This window comes from Ochotona curzoniae, unplaced genomic scaffold, assembly GCF_017591425.1.
Source record: "Ochotona curzoniae isolate NIBS_2020 unplaced genomic scaffold, NIBS_Ocur_1.0 scaffold_2453, whole genome shotgun sequence".
Classification (NCBI taxonomy): Eukaryota; Metazoa; Chordata; class Mammalia; order Lagomorpha; family Ochotonidae; genus Ochotona; species Ochotona curzoniae.
In genome coordinates this window covers 26,971,829-26,990,669 of record NW_024467094.1, presented here as the reverse complement: position 1 = coordinate 26,990,669, position 18,841 = coordinate 26,971,829, and the positions used below count along the sequence as shown (strand labels likewise).

Below are 18,841 nucleotides of genomic sequence, written 5' to 3'. Positions count from 1 at the left end.
AAGAGAGAGAGAATATATGGTGTCTGCTCTTTTGTGATTGACTCATTTTTCACTGAGCATAATGGTCTCCAGTTGGGTGGACCACCTGATTGTAAATAGCATAATTTCATTCTTCTTAATACTGAGTAATATTCCATGGAGTAGATGTACCAGTTTCTTTAACCACTCATCTTTGGATGCACATCTGGATTGTTTCCATGTTTTTGCTATTGTAGATTGTGCAGCTGCAAATATAGGATTACAGATCCCCTTCTCATATGCAGATTTTATTTCTGTTGGGTATATTCCTAAGAGTGGGATTGCCAGCTGATACGGCAGATTTATTTGCAATTCTCCAAGCACTCTCCACACTGGTTTCCACAGTGGTTGTACTAGCCTGCACTCCCACCGGCAGTGAAGGCTGTCGTATGCACAGAGATGAACGTGCATCCTCCAGCACTCCAGTGAGCAGACCCCGCTCTGCACATCCACTCACTGATTAGATATCATCACAGCCATTCAGGATGTGAACCAGTGCATGCAAGATTTCTCTCTCTCCTTCTCTGTAAATCTTTTTTTTTTTTAATTATTTATTTATATTGGAAAGGCAAACTGGATTTACAAAAGATCTTCCATCTTCTGGTTCATTCTCCATGTGGCCACAACGGCAGAATTGATCCAAACCCAGGAGCCAGATGTAAGATCTCTCTCTGTAGCTCTGCCTTTCAAATAAATAAATCTGTAAAATAAAAAGGAAAAAGAAAGGAAGAAAAAAAAAATCAAATGTCAATGTCTCTTTTCTTGCTGACTGATACTTCCAAAGAAAATTCCTTGAGGGCCCGGCGCGGTGGCATAGTGGCTAAAGTCCTCGCCTTGCACGCCCGGGATCCCATATGGGCACCGGTTCTATCCCGGCAGCCCCATTTCCCTTCCAGCTCCCTGCCTGTGGCCCGGGAAAGCAGTCGAGGATGGCCCAAGGCTTTGGGACCCTGCACCCGCGTGGGAGACCCGGAAGAGGCTCCTGGCTTCGGATTGGCATAGCATTGGCCATAGCGCTCACTTGGGGAGTGAATCATTGGATGGAAGATCTTCCTCTCTGTCTCTCCTCTCTGTATATCCGCCTTACCAATAAAAAAAAATAATAAAAATAAATCTTTAAAAAAAAAAAGAAAGAAAATTACTTGATTGAGTCTTCTTACAAAACAGTTTTATTGTTGCCCAAATTCTTATTTGGAGAAAAATTATTATAATCTGAAATTTCTAATAGCATCTCTCACCTCTTCATTTACTGGACCTATTTTTTTCAAGGAAAAAATAACATCAGAAAATGATAAAATCTTGTTCCCAGCAAAGACATTCTTCATACACACTTCTATCACGACAGGAGAGGGGGAGGCAAAGGCGACATGTCCAATCTCTCCCTGTCCAGAGACGCTAAATAAATTCAGTGTGCAAGGAAGGGTAAGACACAAGGCCCAGACACTCAGAGGCAAGCTTGCTTAAAAAGAAAAAAAAAGTTTGTTTCACTTACATATTATTGTTCAGAGTAGTCTCCTTTTTAAATCAATAATAATGCCTATTTTTAATAAGTCAGAACCTGCACCAACACATTTTTTTAAGAAACATATTAACATTTCACAAACCCCAGGAATAAGATCTCTTTTCACATCATTTTCTATTCAGATTTTTAAGTTTAGTAAGTCACTGATTTAAAAAGAACTTATTCAATAGACTCACAGGGTTTATTTTGGATGGGATTGGAAGGTCTCACTTAAAAAGTGAAATTTAAGCTGAGCAAAAAGTGAGGGGCCAGCCAGGCGACAGCACGGGCAGTGGTCAGACAGGACTGGATTAAGGAGGTGTGTGACAGGGAGCCCAAACGAGCCATTAGATTATCGATTTCTTAATTAGCATCTGAAGCTAGTCCTAATCAATCCTTTTTTAGTTGCTTTTTTTTTAAAGAGTGACTAAAACAGCACTCTAATTTCCACAAAAACAAACAAACAAATAAATAAAATCAAAGACCAGCAAGGAACAAGTGTATTCAGATTAAGTCTCATCATAAGAATAAAGAGTAAACTTGTGAATTCCTGTTGAGAATTCCTACAAGAGATAACAAGCACTGCATCTAAGCAGTCTCACCATTTACCTGCCCTGGAACATTTCCACATTTTCTTCTACAGTTCTATAGTCACACCCTCTGGTAATGGACAGTCTCCACACTACCCAATTCCTTTTGTTGTCAACATCCCCTCCCACCAGCATTTTTGTTATAATAGCAGACTCCACACTAAAGGCACAAACAAAACACTCACAAAAAATTAATAAACATAGTACTCATTCTGCATACTGGCCTCGAGACTGACTATGTACCGGGCAAAATTTGATTTACGATCTGACAAGCAGGCACACTGAGGCGGTTTTGGTGTTTGTGGTCTGGGAGCTGGCTCATCTAACATTTCATCCATGCTCTCCCTTCTCGGGTCATGGCTCTCTGCCCAAAGGTTTCATTATAGAGAATTTACAGACGCGCCTGAAAAGGTCTAACCTACAACGAAACTTCTTAGACATATTACTTCATCTATTTGCTTGCAAAGTTAATATAAAACTCAGGACCTTGCAGTTGGTTTTACTTTCTGATTCTGCAATCTGTGGCGGACGGCTTTTCCATGGTACCTGTGACCCCGGCCTTTTGCACATGTTTACAGGCCACTGACACCAGGTAAGGGCTGAAGAAAACCTTTCTCCTGCTCCTCAGCCCTGTCTGACCCGCCAGCCTCTTCCAGGTGGAGTCAGGAACTGACATGGGCTTGCACCACCATGAGCGAGTCCTTGACACCTGCTCTAAGAATGATGCTACTACATCAGTGGCTGTTCTGATCCCAACCTTTAGTTTGAAGCCGTTCCTTCCCTATTTGCTGGGAAATCCTGTTGAAATAAAGTCAATTTTATTTGGCAATTTAAATGGCATTCTTCTGAGACAACTGTATAACAAAATCAGAACCACACATCAGGCTTAAAAAAAAAAAAATGAAAAAGAACCAGTTAACCAGTGCAAAGGTAAACCTAAAGTGCCAAAACTGGGGTTACTTCGAGTGTTACAGACTGAGCCAGCGAATAAACGTCACTCTAAAAACTTCTCGAGCACTTCTGAAAAGGAAAGCTTCCTTTCTTCTCTGGCTACCTTCAATCACCACGTAAACGCATTTAGCTGGATGCACCACACGCTCCAGAAACCGTCGGGACATTTCTGCCTGTGCTAAGTTCCACAGTTACAGACCCTTTTCTCAGGATGTCAAGGACCTGTCAGTTGCACTCCAGAGCTGGGAACGGTGAGGGCGCCCAGGTCACTGCTCCCGCGGGAGCACTAACAGCCGGGCAAGTACACCTGCAAGCTGCAGTGTAAAAAACGGAAACTCGGGACAGGACAGACACCTCCTCAACCCCGCTCCGCCCCCCAGCCTCCGCCTCATCACAAATTGAGGGTTTCGGAAGGAACTGTCCAAGGTTACCACCTGATCGGGACGAATGCTCGGGTGCGAGCCTCCCACAAAACAAAACCAGGTCCTCTAATGAGCAATGCTGCACAGCATCTACGTGTTGATCCAGTGTGAACCGCACAAGGCATATGCAAAGTGCAGCACGAAGAAAACGCCAAGGAAATAAAAAAAAAAAAATGACCGAAAGAGGGAGATCTCCAACTTCCCAAAGCATCAGCAAACCCTCCCACCACCACCCACAACCTTGCCCCGGAAAGGTACTGGAGCCAGTGCCAAGTTACGCGGCCAAGACAGAGTGTCTCCCCTCCTCCCCAACATTAAAAGTTTGAGCCGACGTCTGGCTGTCCCACCGCGGTCAGAAACTTCCCTGAACACCTCCAAGAGAGCAAGCGGAGCCCCTCAGATCTCCGCCCTCGGCCACCCCCCAGGTGTCCTCCGGGCCGGGCCTGGCACGCTCTCCCTCGCCCAGACACTCGCTGGCCCGCCTTGGCTTCCAGCGTCGGCCGGGGTGCCCGGCTCCCTCGAGGCCGCCGGGCTCGCTGCCCGAGGAGGCCGGGGCCGGGGCGGGGGGTGCCTCGGCCATCAGACCCGCCCTCCCGAAGGCCCCGCGGCGCGCGCCCTGCCCGCCGTCCCTCACCTCCTCGGCGTGCTTGCGCAGCGCCTTCTCCCGCTCGTACTGGGTGATGAGCTGCTCGTTGTCGTCCCGCAGCAGCTCCAGCTCCACCTGGTGCTCCTGGTCCTGCGCGAACACCGAGTCCAGGTTCTCCAGCACGGCCACCACCAGCGGCATCAGCTCCTTGACCACCTCCTCGTCGTAGCGCCCGATGAGCCGCTCGAACTCGCGGTAGATGGAGCCGGCCAGGCCGGACACCCGCTCCGACATCACGGCCCCGGAGCCGCCGGGCTCCTCCTGGTACACCACACCGTCCTCCAGCTCCATGGTGGCGGGTGGGCAGCCCGAGGCGTCGCCGGCTGCGCAGTGGCACGGGCCCGCACGGGACGGGCCCGGCTGGGACTGGGGCTGGGCCCGGCGGGGTGGGGGCCGCGGCCCGGGCCGCAGCACGGGAGGGGTGGGGTGGGCGCTCTCACCCCAACCGCCGCTGCACCAACTGCCGGGGCGGCCGGGCCGCGCGCGCAACACGTCACCCGGGGGCGGGGCCGGCGCCGCGTCGGCCCGGGGGGCGGGGCCCCGCGGGAGGCCAGGCGCGGCCGGGGGCGGGGCTGCGGTCGTCTAGCGCCGGCGGAGGGGAGGGGAGGCGGTGGCGTCAACACTGAGCGCCGCGCGACGGGCGCGACGCCAGTGGGAAAGGCTGCGGATCCGTGGCTTGAGGGGTGGGGTGGGGGAGAAGTGTCAGCCCAAGGCCGGACTGGCGGGGCGATCCCAAAGGACAGGGAGGGGCTCCGGGAGCGTGATTAGCCGTGTAGGACGAGCGTGGACCGAGGTTATGGCTCTTGAAAAGCTCACAAAGCGCCTTCTCACCGGATCCTCACCACAGGCGTGGCGCGGTCGACAGTTGGCCCGCGTTTCACGGACAAAGAAACTAGGCCTCAAAAAGTTGTGGTTCACCCAAGGTCACGCATCTAGAAGAGGAAAGAGCCTGAGTCCGGACGGCACACCGGCTGTGACGGAAAATTCCGGGCTCGGAGATAAACGGAAAACGCTGGCGGGGGAGGGGTGACAGCCGTCTTGAGGAGACGGCCTGAGTCCCCAATACGGTGGTCTCGAGTGGGATTCTGCTGCATTGACTTTGGGGCGGATAGGGATAGCCTAAAAGGGGAAGGACGGAGCATTCTGGAGAAAGGTACAATTGCTAACACCACATCCTGCACTTTGCAAAACACTGAATTTCTTTTTTTTTTTCCCCCTGGCATTTCCAGGCTGCAGCAGCATTCCGCTCCCTTGAAGTAGGAAGTTTAGAAGAGGAGGAGAGGGGTGGAGTCTCGGGAGTGAATAAGTCCCGTGATATGGGAGAACGTCATGTGTGGGGAATGACACAACACCCAAGCCCAGAGCAGGCTGAGTCAAGGCTAACTTCCCCGTGTTCTCATCGGGCGTCCTCCAATGCCTCTGAGTCCGGCCTCAAAGCCCCCTCTCTCCACCGCCGTGACTCAGCTGAGAGTGGGAGGGAAGCCAGGATTCAGATAAACAAGGTTTTCAAAGGGGGAAATGTGCAACTTGCCAGGATCATAAACACCCTCAACCTGTGATTTACAAGTTAAAGTTCTGCTTGTCAAGCATGAATTATCCCCCCCCAAAGTCTCCTGCTGTTTTTGTTTTTTTAAACCCAAGCCTTAACTGTATTATTTATTTGAAAGGTGGAGGTACCGGGAGGGTGAGGCAGTGAGGAGATCTTCCATTCACTGGTTCACTACCGGAGTGGCCTCCAAGGCAGTCTCGGAGTTCATGTGAAGGCAGGAGCCAGCCATCCTATCAGGATCTCCAGACTGGTGGCACGAGCCATCTCCCACTGCTTCCCAGACACGATAGCAGGGACCTGGTTGGGAAGTAGAGCATCCAGAGATCCAGCCTGCACACTCAATTAGGATGCTAACATCTCAGGCTATGGCTTAACCTGTTGTACCATAACTGGCCCCCATACCTACCATTGACCCAACTGAAGACCAATCAGCTCAGTATGGAGGTTGGGCCACAGCCAATTTATAAAGTCAGAAGAACAATAAAGTGAAATATAGAGTCTGATGAAGTGTCACATGTAGTAAATTTGTGCTCTGTTGTCAGTCACCTTCACCCCACATGCACCTGTATATTGTTTGTAGATGTCTGGGTTATAGGAATGCAGACTAGCTGGTTGAATATGTGCCCCAAATGTTCTCTCACTCTTCTCTTTCTCTCTTTAAATTTATTTCTTTTGGGCTCACTGTGATAGCCTACTGGCTATATCCTTGAATCCCAAATAGGTCCCAGTTCATGTCCCAGCTGCCCCACTTCCTATCCAGCTGCCTGCTTGTGGCCTAGGAAAGCAGTCGAGGACAGCCCAAAGCCTTGAGACCCTGAGCCTATGTGGGAGACCTGGAAGAAGCTCCTGGCTCTTGGCTTTGGGTCGGCTTAGCCCCAGCTGCTGTGGCTACTTGGGGAGTGAGCCAGTGGACAGGAAGATCTTTCTCTTTGTCTCTCCTTCTGTCTGTAAATCTGACTTTCCAAAAAACAAACAAATATTTTAGAAGAAATTAGGAAATGTCTCACTCTGATTTCCATTTTCACTTCTTTTATTCTAAGGGCTGTCCCCTGGGCATATATACAGAGAGATATTTATTTTTAACAAGATTTATTTTTATTTGAAAGGCAGACATACAGAGAGGTGGAGAGACATAGAGGAAGATCTTCCATCCGATGATTCACTCCCAGTGACCGCAATAGCTGGTGCTGAGCCGATCCGAAGCCAGGAGTCAGGAGCTTCTTCCCGGTCTCCCACACGAGTGCAGGGTCCCAAGGCCTTGACCATCCCAAAGGCTTGGGTTATCCTCGACTGCATTCCCAGGCCACAGGTAGGGAGCTGGATGGGAAGCAGGTCTGCCAGGATTAGAATAAGCGCCCATATGGGATCCCGGCACATTCAAGGCAAGGACTTTAACCACTATGCTATTACACAGGGCCCTGTATGTTGATTTTAAAGTTCTAGAAGCTATCATAGATCACATTCAGCTGTATAGGATGAAATTTACCCAGACGTCCATAGAGTGGTGAATGATATATGCAATGAACTATTACTCAGCAAATAAAAAATATAAATGCCCAACATGCATAAACCTCGGAAGTTAAAGAAGTCAGCCACAAAGAACCACATGCACTACAAATCTGTTTGTGTGAATGATCCAGAACAGCCAAATCTGTGATTACCTAGGCTAGGAAGCAATGAGACAGTGGGACAGTATAGGCTGCTTTCTGAGGTTATGCAAATGTTCTAAATGTAGTTTAGAATACAAAGAACACATACTTTGTACTTATACCAAAAGGAACTGAATTTTATAGCTTTAACATATTTTCTTTCATTTTTAGGGGGGCAGGTCTCCCACATAACAGGGCAGGGACCCAGTTACTCAAGCCATCCTCTGCTGACTCCCAGCACGCATGTCAACAGAAGGTGGAATGGGACGATGCACTGCCTGGAAGCATCAAGCACCCAATGGGCATGTAAGCAGCCCCAAGGATCGCCTCAACCACTGCTCCGAAGGCCTGCCTTGAATTTCACCCCTTAAATGAGTAAACTATGGTATGTAAATTACATTTCAATATAACTGTTAAAAAATAATTAAGGGACAGTGGTTGGTCTAGTGGTTATAATGTCGGTGGAGATGCTTATGTCCCTGTTGTTTTTCTCTGTTTCTTTCTTTCTTTCCTTTTTTTTTTTTTTTTTAGGGTTTATTTGTTTAGTTGAAAGTAGAGTGACAGGGAAAAACAAAAATATCTTCCATCTGCTGGGGTTCACTCCTCAGGCCCGCAACACCGGGAGGTAGGTCAAGCTGATTCTGTGAGCCAGGAATGCCATCTGACTCTCCGACATGGGTGGCAGAACCCAGGCACATGGGTCATCATCTGCTACTCCCAGGCACTTTAGAGAAAAGTGAATCAGAAGGGTGGACAAGCTGGGTCTCAAACTAGGCACTTTGACTTGGCATGTGCGTTCCTCACTTCAATTCCTGGCTATAGCTCCCAATTCAAGCACATGCCAGGGGTAGCAGGTGACAGCTGACCTCGGCTGGTCCTTGCCACTCATCTGGGAGACCTAGATTGAGTTCTGAGATCATGGGCTCCAGCACTAACCAAGCCGGGGTTGTTATAGGTATGCAGGGAGGAAACCAGTACATGGGAGCTCTCTGTTACTCTCTCTCTCTCTCAAATAAATGAGCAATGAAAATATATAATTAAATAATACTCATGGCTATATAAGCACGTATCACTTATTATTGGTGATAGATTGTGGTGAAAGTGGCACTAGGTGATTTCACTATTTTGTGACTATCATAGAGTGCTTACCCAAACCTGGATGGTATTGACCAATCACTCAACCTGGCCTCTTTATACAATCAAGAGACTCAATAAATGTGAGACGTAGAAAGCTACTACTAGTGTAAAGCTACTACTAGTGTAAAATTACATACTAGTTTACAATGAACTTTTAAAAATAAGTGGGTCCGCATGGTAGCCTAGTGGCTAAAGTCCTTGCCTTGCATGTGCCAGGATCCTATATGGGTGCCAGTTCTAATCCTAGCGGCCCCACTTCTCATCCAGCTTCCCACTCGTGACCTAGCAAAGCAGTTGAGGACAGCCCAAAGTCTTGGGAACCTGCACCTATGTGGGAGACCCAGAAGAAGCTCCTGGCTCCTGGCTTTGGATCGGCTCAGCTCTGACCACTTCAGCCACTTAGGGAGTCAATCAGTAGATGGAAGATTTTCATGTCTGTCTCTTCTCTTCTCTGTATATCTGACTTTCCAATAAAAATAACTAAATTTTTTAAAAATGTAATGAAGTACATATCTGTAATACCTTTATGGTAAACTTGATGGAGTGTGACAGATGGAAAGAAAATGGTTTTAAAGTCAGCAAACTTGTATTGTTGCATGTCTGGTCATTTTGGACAACTTAGGTCAGCGTAAGATAGCAAATGGTATTGACTGTCTGGTGGTGTCAGTGCGATAAGGACTGGCAGCCTCAACTCTTCAGCCTGAACTAGGAAGGAGTTTGTTAAACAATCTGTAGAGGCTTCTTGAAATTCTAAAATCCTCTGATTCTTGTTTTTAGACAGGAATGACAGGAAGTGACCTTGAAGTGGAGTCCCGTTAGTCAGCTCCTGAGTATGTTGAACATGAAACTGCCTGCTATGCCCAACGGGCTGCATAGATGCCCAGCGCCCACCTCTAACCCCGAAGGGCTGAAGCTCTTAACAGACTAAGAGTTGCTAAGGAAAAACAGGTCACTTGTCAACTTCACAGTGTTTACTCCTGATTCCTAAAGAGGAAGGAAATTCCAATAGGAGAGATTTCTTGGCCTTGTAAAATAATGAGGACAGTAGGAAGGGGGACTCTGGAGGGGAGGAGTTGAGGGCAGGAAGGGAGGAGTTTCTTCCTATGTACAATGACTATAATCACTGGAAGGCTGAAATTACTAGTTCTGTTTGCCTGGCCTTCTGGAACTCTTACAGCCGCTTCTATGAATCACTGTCTGTTTTTACCTACTGCATTGTCCTGGCTAAGCCGAGGGGAGGGTCGTTGACAAGAGTGGGCTCCGGAGCTCAGGGCCCTCTGGTTGTGGCTGTGTGGAATGCCAGGTGACTCATCGACAGACCCGCACATGCCTGCTGAGGCAGTCTGGCCCTGGAATATGCCACAGTATGTGTACGCATCCTCAGTTTTTCCTCTGACAGCCTTGTAAATGTACCAAAACAGAAGGGTGACTGTGCTGAAGGTGGAGGGCTTGTAGATTCCCTTTTATTTATTTTTTAAATCTTCTTTTTAATATTGTTTACAAGGTTAAGAGGTATGCACATCTATGTGGACCTCTAATTAGGACAGGGAGGGTCAGGTATGGAGAAAGGTGGGTGGGACAAATATTTCCGTTTTTCTTTCCTGTGTCCACTGGAGAAGAGGGAGGGGGACTACTCCTAGCTGTCAAACCACATGAGTACCTGGGAATGAAAAACAGTCCTTTCATGACGCCTTTCAGACACTAATGTGGGGAAGAGTGTCCCGAGGGTGTTACTAGAGTGGTTTTGATAGTTCTGATAATATCAAAGTTGTTGGTTTTGTTGCTCCAAGGTTGAAAAAATCTTTCCAAGGTCTGTTGGTAGACAAAATCCACACTAATGCATCCACAGGCCCAGGAATATACTGCAAAGCTTAGCCAGGAGAACTGTCCAGCTGCTTCTGCTTTCCAGTCTCTGATGAGGCAGTTGATGTCCCCAGTGGCCCAGATGAGCTGGCCGTCATGTTCCCCGTGTGCGTCTGGGCATGCTGTCTACTGCATAGTTATTAGCAACTGAGCAGGCCCAGTCCTGACATATGCACTCCAAGGTCAGACCACGCATCCTGTGATCTTCCCTGTTGCCAGGATCTGAGTCCAGCAGTCTGGTCAGGGAATCCCCCAAGAAACCTCACCTGGGGTGACCTCAGACTAGACTCTATTTTTTTTTAGATTTATTTATTTTTATTGAAAAGGCAGGTATACAGAGAGAAGAGACAGAGAGGAAGATCTTCTGTCTGATGGTTCACTCCCCAAGTGGTTACAGTGGCTGGAGCTTAGCCAATCTGAAGCCAGGAGCCAGGAGCTTCTTCTGGGTTTCCCACGCAGGTGCAGGGTCCCAAAGCTTTGGGCCATCCTCGACTGCTTTCCCAGGCCACAAGCAGGGAGCGGGATGGGAAGGAGGACCACTGGGATTAGAACTGGTGCCCATATGGGATCCTGGACATACAAGATTAGGAATTTAACTGCTACGCTATCGTGCTAGACCCAGATTTGACTCTGTATACACCAGTCAGGGCAGGGTCAAGTTCAGTCTGTCCCCTGCAACAGCTAATTCATACACCAGTGGGTGTAGCTGTGTGGTTAGTTCCATTCTGGCCCCATATCTCATGCGACCCAGCCCAACCTGCCATGGACCCAGTGATCATGTACACCAATGGGTACTGTTGCCTAGTTGGGGCAACCTGCAATGACCCTCAACAGAGCTGCACTCAGCCCGTTTTGGTGCATGCCAGCCTTTGCTGTGATCCAGTCCAGCCTAGCCTTCATCCCACCTGGCTCTTGGGCACACCCATGGTTGCTGTGGTTTAGCTCAGCCCAACCTGCCCGCAGTCCTGGCTGTCACATATGTCAACAGGTGCCACTGCCCTGTCCAGCTTGGCCTTTCCCAATCGTGGTTCTGGTACTTACCAGTGGTAGGCACAGCCGGGCAAGGGAGTGCACACAGTTCCCCTGCCTGGCATGTTCCTAGCTATGGATCTTGTACCTGTCAGGGGTACCACAGTCCAGTCTGACATGACTTGTACTAAGTCCTAGCACTAGCCAGCTGGTGCTGCAGTCTAGCCTGGCTGGCCCACACCCATTCTAGCTTTCACTGATGGGAGCTATAGCCTAACCCAGACAGGCCAACTCCCAAACTGGTTCTTATGTGAACCAGCAGGTGCTGTGGTCTAGTCTGGCCTATTGCACATCCATTCTGGTCTTGCAGTCTTCAGCAGAGTCAAACCCAAAAAGGCCGACCCCAGACCCAGCCCACACACATGCCAATGGGTCATGTAGCCATACCCAGCCGGGTCTGCCCCAGGCATGGCTTGCCTGCAGTCTCAGCTCTTGCTAGGGGGTATTGCAGCCCAGCCCAGCCAGGCACAGTCCACACCCTGTCCTAGCTCTCATGAGTACAGGCAGGTGCTGTGACCTGGCTGAATCTTACCTGTCCCCAGACCCAGCCACACAAATACTGACAAATGCTACCACCTTGCCTGGGTTGGCCCGCATCCATCTCTAGCTCTTGTGTTCCCACCAGGAGCTCAACCTAGTAGGAGATTTCCTCAAGTTCCCTCAACAGAGCTGCTCCCAATTCTGATCTCATATATACCAGTGGGTATAGTGGCCCTGCTTGGCGACGTCTGCCCTCAGTCCTGGCCTTTGCATGTGCCAGTGGGTGCTATCACCTGGCCTAGCCTAACCTCCTCCCAGCCCCAGTTCTTAGAAGTGTCAGGTAAGTTCTGTTGTTCAGCCTGGCTCAGCGCATCACTACCTTCAGCTTTTGCATATACTGGCTGGTGCTGCAGTCCCATAGAGGTAACAAGTCCCCTGCAGAATCTGCCTCCAGATCTACTTGTCTTGCATTCTGGTGGGTGCTGCAACCCAGCCTAACATGGGCCACCCTCTGCTCTGACATTCATGAATGATACTACAGCCTAGTCGAGGCAGGCATTTCCCCCCAGCCTCAGCTTTTGTATGCACCAGCAGGTGAGGGACAATGCTATTTAGCCCAAGCCAGGTCTCCCATGTGAGCAGGTGCCTTTGCTTGACCCAGACATGCCTTCCAGTGTTCCCCCTCTAAACCACTCGGTCTCAGCCCCATTGCCTTCATGTGAGTGCAGTGACCTGATCTATGGGAGCCCCCAGGAATCATTCCTCCTGTCATACACGTCCTTATCCACTGCTTCTGCAGTACATCCTCAGACCCACTTTCCTAGGCAATTTGCAGCAATCCTGGGGACCTGGGTGGTAGGAAGGAAAAAAGAGAATGTGGAAACAATGATCATACCCACGTTCCTCTAGCCTTTAACCCTTTGAACCCTAACCAACTGTGTAAAAATCAACAAAAAATTGGGCCCGGCGCGGTGGCGCAAGTGGTTAAGTCCTCGCCTAGCACGCCCGGGATCCCATATGGGCGCCGGTTCTAATCCCGGCAGCCCCGCTTCCCTTCCAGCTCCCTGCCTGTGGCCTGGGAAAGCAGTCGAGGACGGCCCAAAGCTTTGGGAACCTGCACCCACGTGGGAGACCCGGAAGAGGCTCCTGGCTTCGGATCGGCATAGTATCGGCCCGTTGCGCTCACTTGGGGAGTGAATCATCGGACGGAAGACCTTCCTCTCTGTCTCTCCTCTCTGTATATCCGCCTTTCCAATGAAAAAATAATAAAAATAAATCTTTAAAAAAAAAAATAAATCTTTAAAAAAAAAAAAATCAACAAAAAATTTTACAAAAGTGTGCAAGATAGGGCCTGGTGGCATAGCCTAGCGGCTAAAGTCCTCACCTTGAACGTGCCGGAATTCCATATGGGTGCCGATTCTAATCCCAGCAGCTCCACTTCCCATCCAGCTTCCTGCTTGTGGCCTGGGAAAGTAGTCGAGGATGGCCCAAAGCTTTGGGACCCTGCACCCACGTGGGAGACCGGGAAGAAGTTCCTGGCTCCTGGCTTCAGATCAGCATAGTATCAGCCGTTGCGCTCACTTGGGGAGTGAATCATCAGACGGAAGATCTTCTCTGTCTCTCCTCCTCTCTGTATATCTGACTTTCCAATAAATAAATAAATCTTTTAAAAAAAAAAAAGAGTGCAAGATATATTGGTCCAAGAGCACTCAAGTCTATTTTCTCTACACTCCTTTCCGACTTGCGTTGAGGAGGAGGTGAGTCTCATCACTGAGGACTTTAAATGTGATTGTTCCACACTTAGCTGGAATTCACTCTGGGAATAAAAAGGCATGCTGCTTTTAAAATATTTATTTTATTTTTATTTGCAAGGCAGAGTTTCAGAGAGAGAGCTTCCATTCACTGGTTAACTCCCCCAAACAGCCACAACAACTAGAGTTGAGGTGATACAAGGCCAGGAGCTTCCTCTGGATCTGCCGCATGGGTACAATGTCCCAAGGACCTGAATTGTTCTCCACTGCTTTCCCAGTCCATAAGCAGGGAACTGGATCAGAAATGGAGCAGCTGGAACTTGAACTGGTGTCCATATGGAAGCACACCAACCCCCCAGAAGACATGCTCTTAATACAGTGAATTGGTTAGGGTTCTCTCTCTCTCTCTCTCAATTATAGAAGACATGCATATTTAGTATAGAAACATCTGCTAAACACAGAGAAGGAAGTGAAAATCACCTGGATAATCCCACATTTTACATGGTTAACAATTAGTCATCTCATTAGCTAGTGCAGGAAGTCTCTATCATGCTTGTGGAACAGAAGTCAAATGCAAGGGACACTTAAGTCTCTTAAGTAAAAATATGACAAACGTGTAGATTATAATTTTAGGAAACACCACTCAAACCCAGAACCAATTTCCAAAGGAATCTTTAAATAGATTTCATTACAAATTTATTCTAGTTAAGAAACTAATGTTGACACATTTGTTAACAGTCATATTTGAAAACGAATGGGGTTGAGGAAAAATTATTTAAGTTTTCTAAATGCCAATTCATTTTTATATGTGATTTTTTAATAAGTGATTTTGAAGGAACGTCTCAATGACCCAAAATATCACTCCTAAAACACATGTATTGATAAGAATTCAGCATAGGCTGGACTTTTAGCTTAATGGTGAAGTCTCTGCATTCTAAGAGTATACCAGCTCCTGACACCAGTTTTTTGCAAGCATAGACCCTGAGAGACAATGATGGTAGTTCAAGGAATCTTGCCACCCACATGTGAGACCTGGATTGCGATCCCAGTTCTGGCGTTAGCCTGGGCCAGCCCTGGTTGTAGTGAGCATTTGGGGAGTGAATCAATGGATAAAATCTTTCTCTCATTTTCAGTATAATTCAGCCAACATTTGTTGCCTAGTGAGTGCTGGGTCCTGTGCCAACCCCAAGGTAATGGTGTTGGACCCAGGGTCACTGTGAATCAGGCACAGTACTAGCCACAAGATGAGCAGCCTAGTAAGGACAGCACAAAATCATATACAATGTGAAAGTGGAACATAATAAGTATGCAAGGAGTGTGATGATGTCAAGAGGAAGAACCCTGGGGCCCTGTACAGTGGCTTGACTGGCTAATCCCACCCCACCCTGTAAGAGCCAGGATCCCATATGGGTGCTGGTTTGTGTCCCAGATGCCCTAATTCCCATCCAGCTTCATGCTTGTTGCCTAGAAGACACTGAAGGAGGGCTCAAAACCCAGGGGCACCCATGTTGGAGAGAGTCAAAGGGAGCTCCCAGCTGCTGGCTTCAGATTGGTTCAGCTCCAGCTGCTGCAGCAATCTGGGGAGGGAACCAGCAGATGGAAGAACTTTTTTTGCCTCTCCTTTTCTAATAAAAATAAATAAATAAAATTTTAAATATATATATTTATATATACAATATATTTTTAAAAGATGTTTTCAGATATACAGAGAGGAGAGACAGAGAGGAAGATCTTCCATCCACTGATTTACTCCCCAAGCGGCCACAGCAATCGGAGCTGCGCCAATAGGAAGCCAGGAGCCCGGAGCCTGTTCCAGGTCTCTCTCACGGGTGCAGGATCTCAAGGCTTTGGGCTATCCTCAGCTGCTTTTTTAGGCCACAAGCAGGGAGCTGGATGGGAAGCTGGGCTGCTGGGATTAGAACCGGCACCCATATGAGATCCTGGCACATGCAAGATGAGGACTTTAACCACTAGGCTGCCACATGGGGCCCAGATTCTTTTTTTTTTTTTTGGAAGAGGAAGAACTTTGTGTGAAGGGTGTTAAAATGAAAGTTTCCTGGGAGCATTTTGCTAAGAGGAAGTTTTTTGCAAAAAGTTTAGAGACCAGAAATCAGAGAGCAAAGGTCCCTGCCTGGATCCAAAGACTTCATGCATCTGTATCTACCTCAGCCAAGTGGCACAAGCTCTCCCACCCAACACACCAAGCACTGTCACGGGGAGGAGAGGGAGGGAGAGCAGTTAGCCCAGAGACCCAGTCTTATTACCCACAGGACTGCACATAGCCTGAAGGAACTGTTCCAATAATCCGTTTCAACCAAATTTTCCTTTGAAGGAGGTCTGTTTAGTGAGTGAGGGCTCAGAAAGTAGGACAGAATAGATTTAGGCAAAACAAGTCTTATTTTGTCTGCTTACCTGAATCATCATGGAAATAACCTCCGAGCTTTCTGCCTTCCTCATAGTAAACCCCCTCCAATTTTCACTTGTCTAACATGAAGCCTACTCTAGGACAAAGCCCAGACATGCCAGAACAGTGACACATAGATGATGGTTTGATTCTCTTTGTCCCAGTTCTCCTTGCCTCCACTCTTCTCTTCTTCCAGTTTGAAAAGTAAGGCCTTTCCACTATGCTCTTCTACTTTAAACTCATGGCTGAATTTTACATTTTAATATATTTATTTATTTAGAAATGCAGAGACAGAAATAAATGGGGAGAGGTCTTCCACTTGCTGATTCACCTCCAAATGCCTGTGACAGCCAGAGACTTCATGCTGCTCCCCTGGGGGTGTGGGTAACAGGGGCCCAGGAATTTCAGTCATCATCTGCTTTGTCCCAGGATGCACATTAGCAGGGAACTGGAATAGAGAACAGAGCTGGAACTTGGTCCCAGATATTTCATTGTAGTGTGGTAGCCATGTCAAACACCTGATCCTGGTTAAATCTTAGTAAGCAGAGGTGTTTTCTTTCTATTTTGGAAATGCTGAGGGGTCAAAAATTTTGGTTTGCTAAGCTAAAACCTAGGTGCGTTTGCTTGCACTATTTAGTTAGATCGTTCTGCATACCATCTGTATCCACTCTCCCTAAGTGCCTCCCTATCCCTCGTGCTAAAGCAATGGCAACAGTATGGATCCAAGAAATATTTAAAAGATCCAATAGACAGAACTTGTTATTTATAGAGGATGATAAAAAGGGATTCAGACTTCTGGTCTGAGTAAATGAATGAATGGTGCTACTACCCTTCAAGATATCTATTTCAGGGGGCTGGCATTGTGGTGTAGTGGGTAAAGCCACCACCTGCAACACTAGCATCACATATGGGCACTGTTCTACTACACTGGCTGCTCCATTTCTGATACAGATCCCTGCTAATTTCCTGGGAAAGCAGTGGATGATGGCCCAAAACTTGAACCCCTACACCCACAAGGGAGACCCAAAGGAGGACCAGAGCTCCTGTCTCTTGGATTTAGTCTGGCCCAGCCCTGGCTATTGCCATCATCTGGAGAAGGGAATCAACAGGTCTGTCTCAATCAATCAACCTCTCTCTCTCTCTCAAATAAATAAATAAATAAATAATTTTAAAGATTTGTTTTGTGGGCCTGGCACAATAGCTTAGTGGCTGAGTCCTTGACATATATGGTTGGGATCCCATATTGGCACCAGCTCATGTCCCATCTAGCACACTGCTGGTGGCCTGGGAAAGCAGTGGAGGATGGTCCAAAGCCTTGGAACCCTGTACCCTTGTGGGAGACCCTGAAGAAGCTCCTGGCTCCTGGCTTTGGATTGATTCAGTTCTGGACATTGAAGCCACTTGGGGAATGAACCAATGAACAGAAGATGTTTTTCTCTGTCTCTCCTCCTCTCTGTAAATTTGTAAACCTGCCTATTGGGAAGGCAGAGTAACACAGAAAAAGGAGGTATCTTCCATTCATTGTTTAACTCACCAAATGGCTGCAATGTCCAGGGCTGGGCCAGGCCAAAGCCAGGAGTCCACAGCTTCTCCTGGGTCTCCCATGTGTAGGCAGGGACCCAAACACTTGGGCCATCTTCCATTGCTTTCCCAGATGTATTAACTGAGCACTGGATCAGCAATAAAGCAAACAGGATTCAAACTGCTGCTTCTGTGGGGTGCAGGCAGCACAATCAATGGCTTAACCAGCTATACCACAGCACTGGTCTCATATAAATAAGTAAATCTTGGGGGGAAAAAAAGAGCGCCTTCAGGAAAGAAGATGATTTTATAATGTATGATAATGAATTCATGTTGGACACCTTTGGCTTGAGGTGCATCTGCTCCCTGCTGCCACTTGGAAGACCTGGATGAAGCTTCTGGGTTCTTGGCCTCAGCCTGGCCCAGCCACAGCTATTGTAGTTACTTGGAGAGTGACCCAGTGGATGGAAGATCTTTGTCTTTGTCTCTGTAACTTGTCTTTTAAATAAATATTTGCAAGAAGAAGTACTTGGGTTCAATACTGGATTCCAGCTCTTGATGGCAATCTCCTGCTAATGTGGACCCAAGAAGGTAGCAGGTATTGGCCCAAGTGGTGGGGTCTTTCCCACCATGTAAGAGACTGGATTGCGTTCTCATTCCCATTTTTAGCTCCCAGCTTTATTATATTTGTGGAGTAGATCATGAATGGGAAACAGCTCTCGCTCCTTCCCTCTCTCTTCTCTAATTTTAAGATTTATTTATTTATTTAACCTGAAAGTCAGAGTTACAGAGAGAAACAGAAATAGATCTTTTATCCACTTGTTTGCTTCCCAGATGACCACAACAGCCAGAGCTAAGCCAATCTGAAGCCAGGAGCCAGGAACTTCTTTCGGGTCTCCCATGTGGGTGCAGGATCTCAAAGGCCCAAGGACTTGAACTATGTTCCTCTACTTTTCCAAAGTAGAAGGAAGGAGCCGGACAAGAAGTGAAGCAGCCATGCTCGCTTTGGCAACACATATACTAAAATTGGAATGGCACAGAGAAGATTAGTATGGCCCCTGTGCAAGGATGACACGCTAATTTGTGAAGCAGCCAGTATTTGAACCGGTGCTTATATGGGATGTAGCTTGCTACGCCTACCCTCTTTCAAAAGAAAAATAGAACTTTAGGGCCTGGCATGATAGTGTAGTAATTAAAGTCCTCACCTTGAACATACAAGGATCTCATATGGGCACCGGTTCTAACCCTGGTTGCCCTGCTTCCTATCCAGCTCCCTGCTTGTGGCCTGGGAAAGCAGTCGAAGACGGTCCAGAGCTTTGGGATCCTGCAC

The 18,841-nt window shown here is 47.8% G+C and overlaps 1 protein-coding gene and 1 non-coding gene across 7 annotated transcripts in view; one reads left to right on the top strand and one right to left on the bottom strand.

Moving 5' to 3' along the window:
• Positions 1-4,572, bottom strand: part of SPAG9 (sperm associated antigen 9) — a 117,260-nt gene extending 112,688 nt beyond the window's left edge. For 5 of the 6 annotated variants that reach the window (XM_041000997.1, XM_041000996.1, XM_041000995.1 and 2 more), the window contains exon 1: positions 4,117-4,502. In XM_041000997.1, coding sequence (XP_040856931.1) covers positions 4,117-4,419 — 303 coding nt within the window. In that variant the 5' untranslated portion in view covers positions 4,420-4,502. Of the gene's footprint in view, positions 1-4,116 lie in introns of all 6 variants that reach the window. The other variant, XM_041000998.1, reaches the window with a different exon arrangement.
• Positions 4,573-18,507: 13,935 nt separating this feature from the next.
• LOC121170541 lies at positions 18,508-18,614 on the top strand. Its single transcript, XR_005885974.1, has one exon. It is a non-coding gene; the product is annotated as a U6 spliceosomal RNA (small nuclear RNA).
• The last annotated feature ends 227 nt before the right edge of the window (positions 18,615-18,841 follow it).